The following is a 236-nucleotide window of genomic DNA, read 5'->3' on the forward strand; positions in this document are numbered from 1 at the left end:
CTGTGCTGTGTGACACGCACTAGTCTGGACAGGGGTGGGCCCAGTGCCAGCCATTCATCTGAACGCTGGGATGGGATGGTGGGATGATGGGATGGGGGTCCCGCAGCCACCCACCACCCCAACCCACCATGATGTAGGGGTCGTGGAGCTGCAGGCCATAGAGTGTCCAGCTGGTGGACGCCAGGAAGGTGGTGACGGTCAGGGGGAAGGACAGGCAGCGTGACGACTTGCTCCGG

At 63.6% G+C, this 236-nt stretch overlaps 1 protein-coding gene across 1 annotated transcript in view; it reads right to left on the reverse strand.

The window, feature by feature from the left end:
• Positions 1-232, reverse strand: part of SLC50A1 (solute carrier family 50 (sugar efflux transporter), member 1) — a gene marked incomplete at both ends in the record, with an annotated part of 503 nt that extends 271 nt beyond the window's left edge. The window contains one exon of the mRNA XM_008950145.1: positions 128-232. Within this exon, the coding sequence (XP_008948393.1) occupies positions 128-232 (105 nt within the window). The remainder of the gene's footprint in view (positions 1-127) is intronic.
• Positions 233-236: the final 4 nt, after the last annotated feature.

Source organism: Merops nubicus, unplaced genomic scaffold, assembly GCF_000691845.1.
Source record: "Merops nubicus isolate BGI_N331 unplaced genomic scaffold, ASM69184v1 scaffold36300, whole genome shotgun sequence".
In the NCBI taxonomy this organism is placed as follows: domain Eukaryota; kingdom Metazoa; phylum Chordata; class Aves; order Coraciiformes; family Meropidae; genus Merops; species Merops nubicus.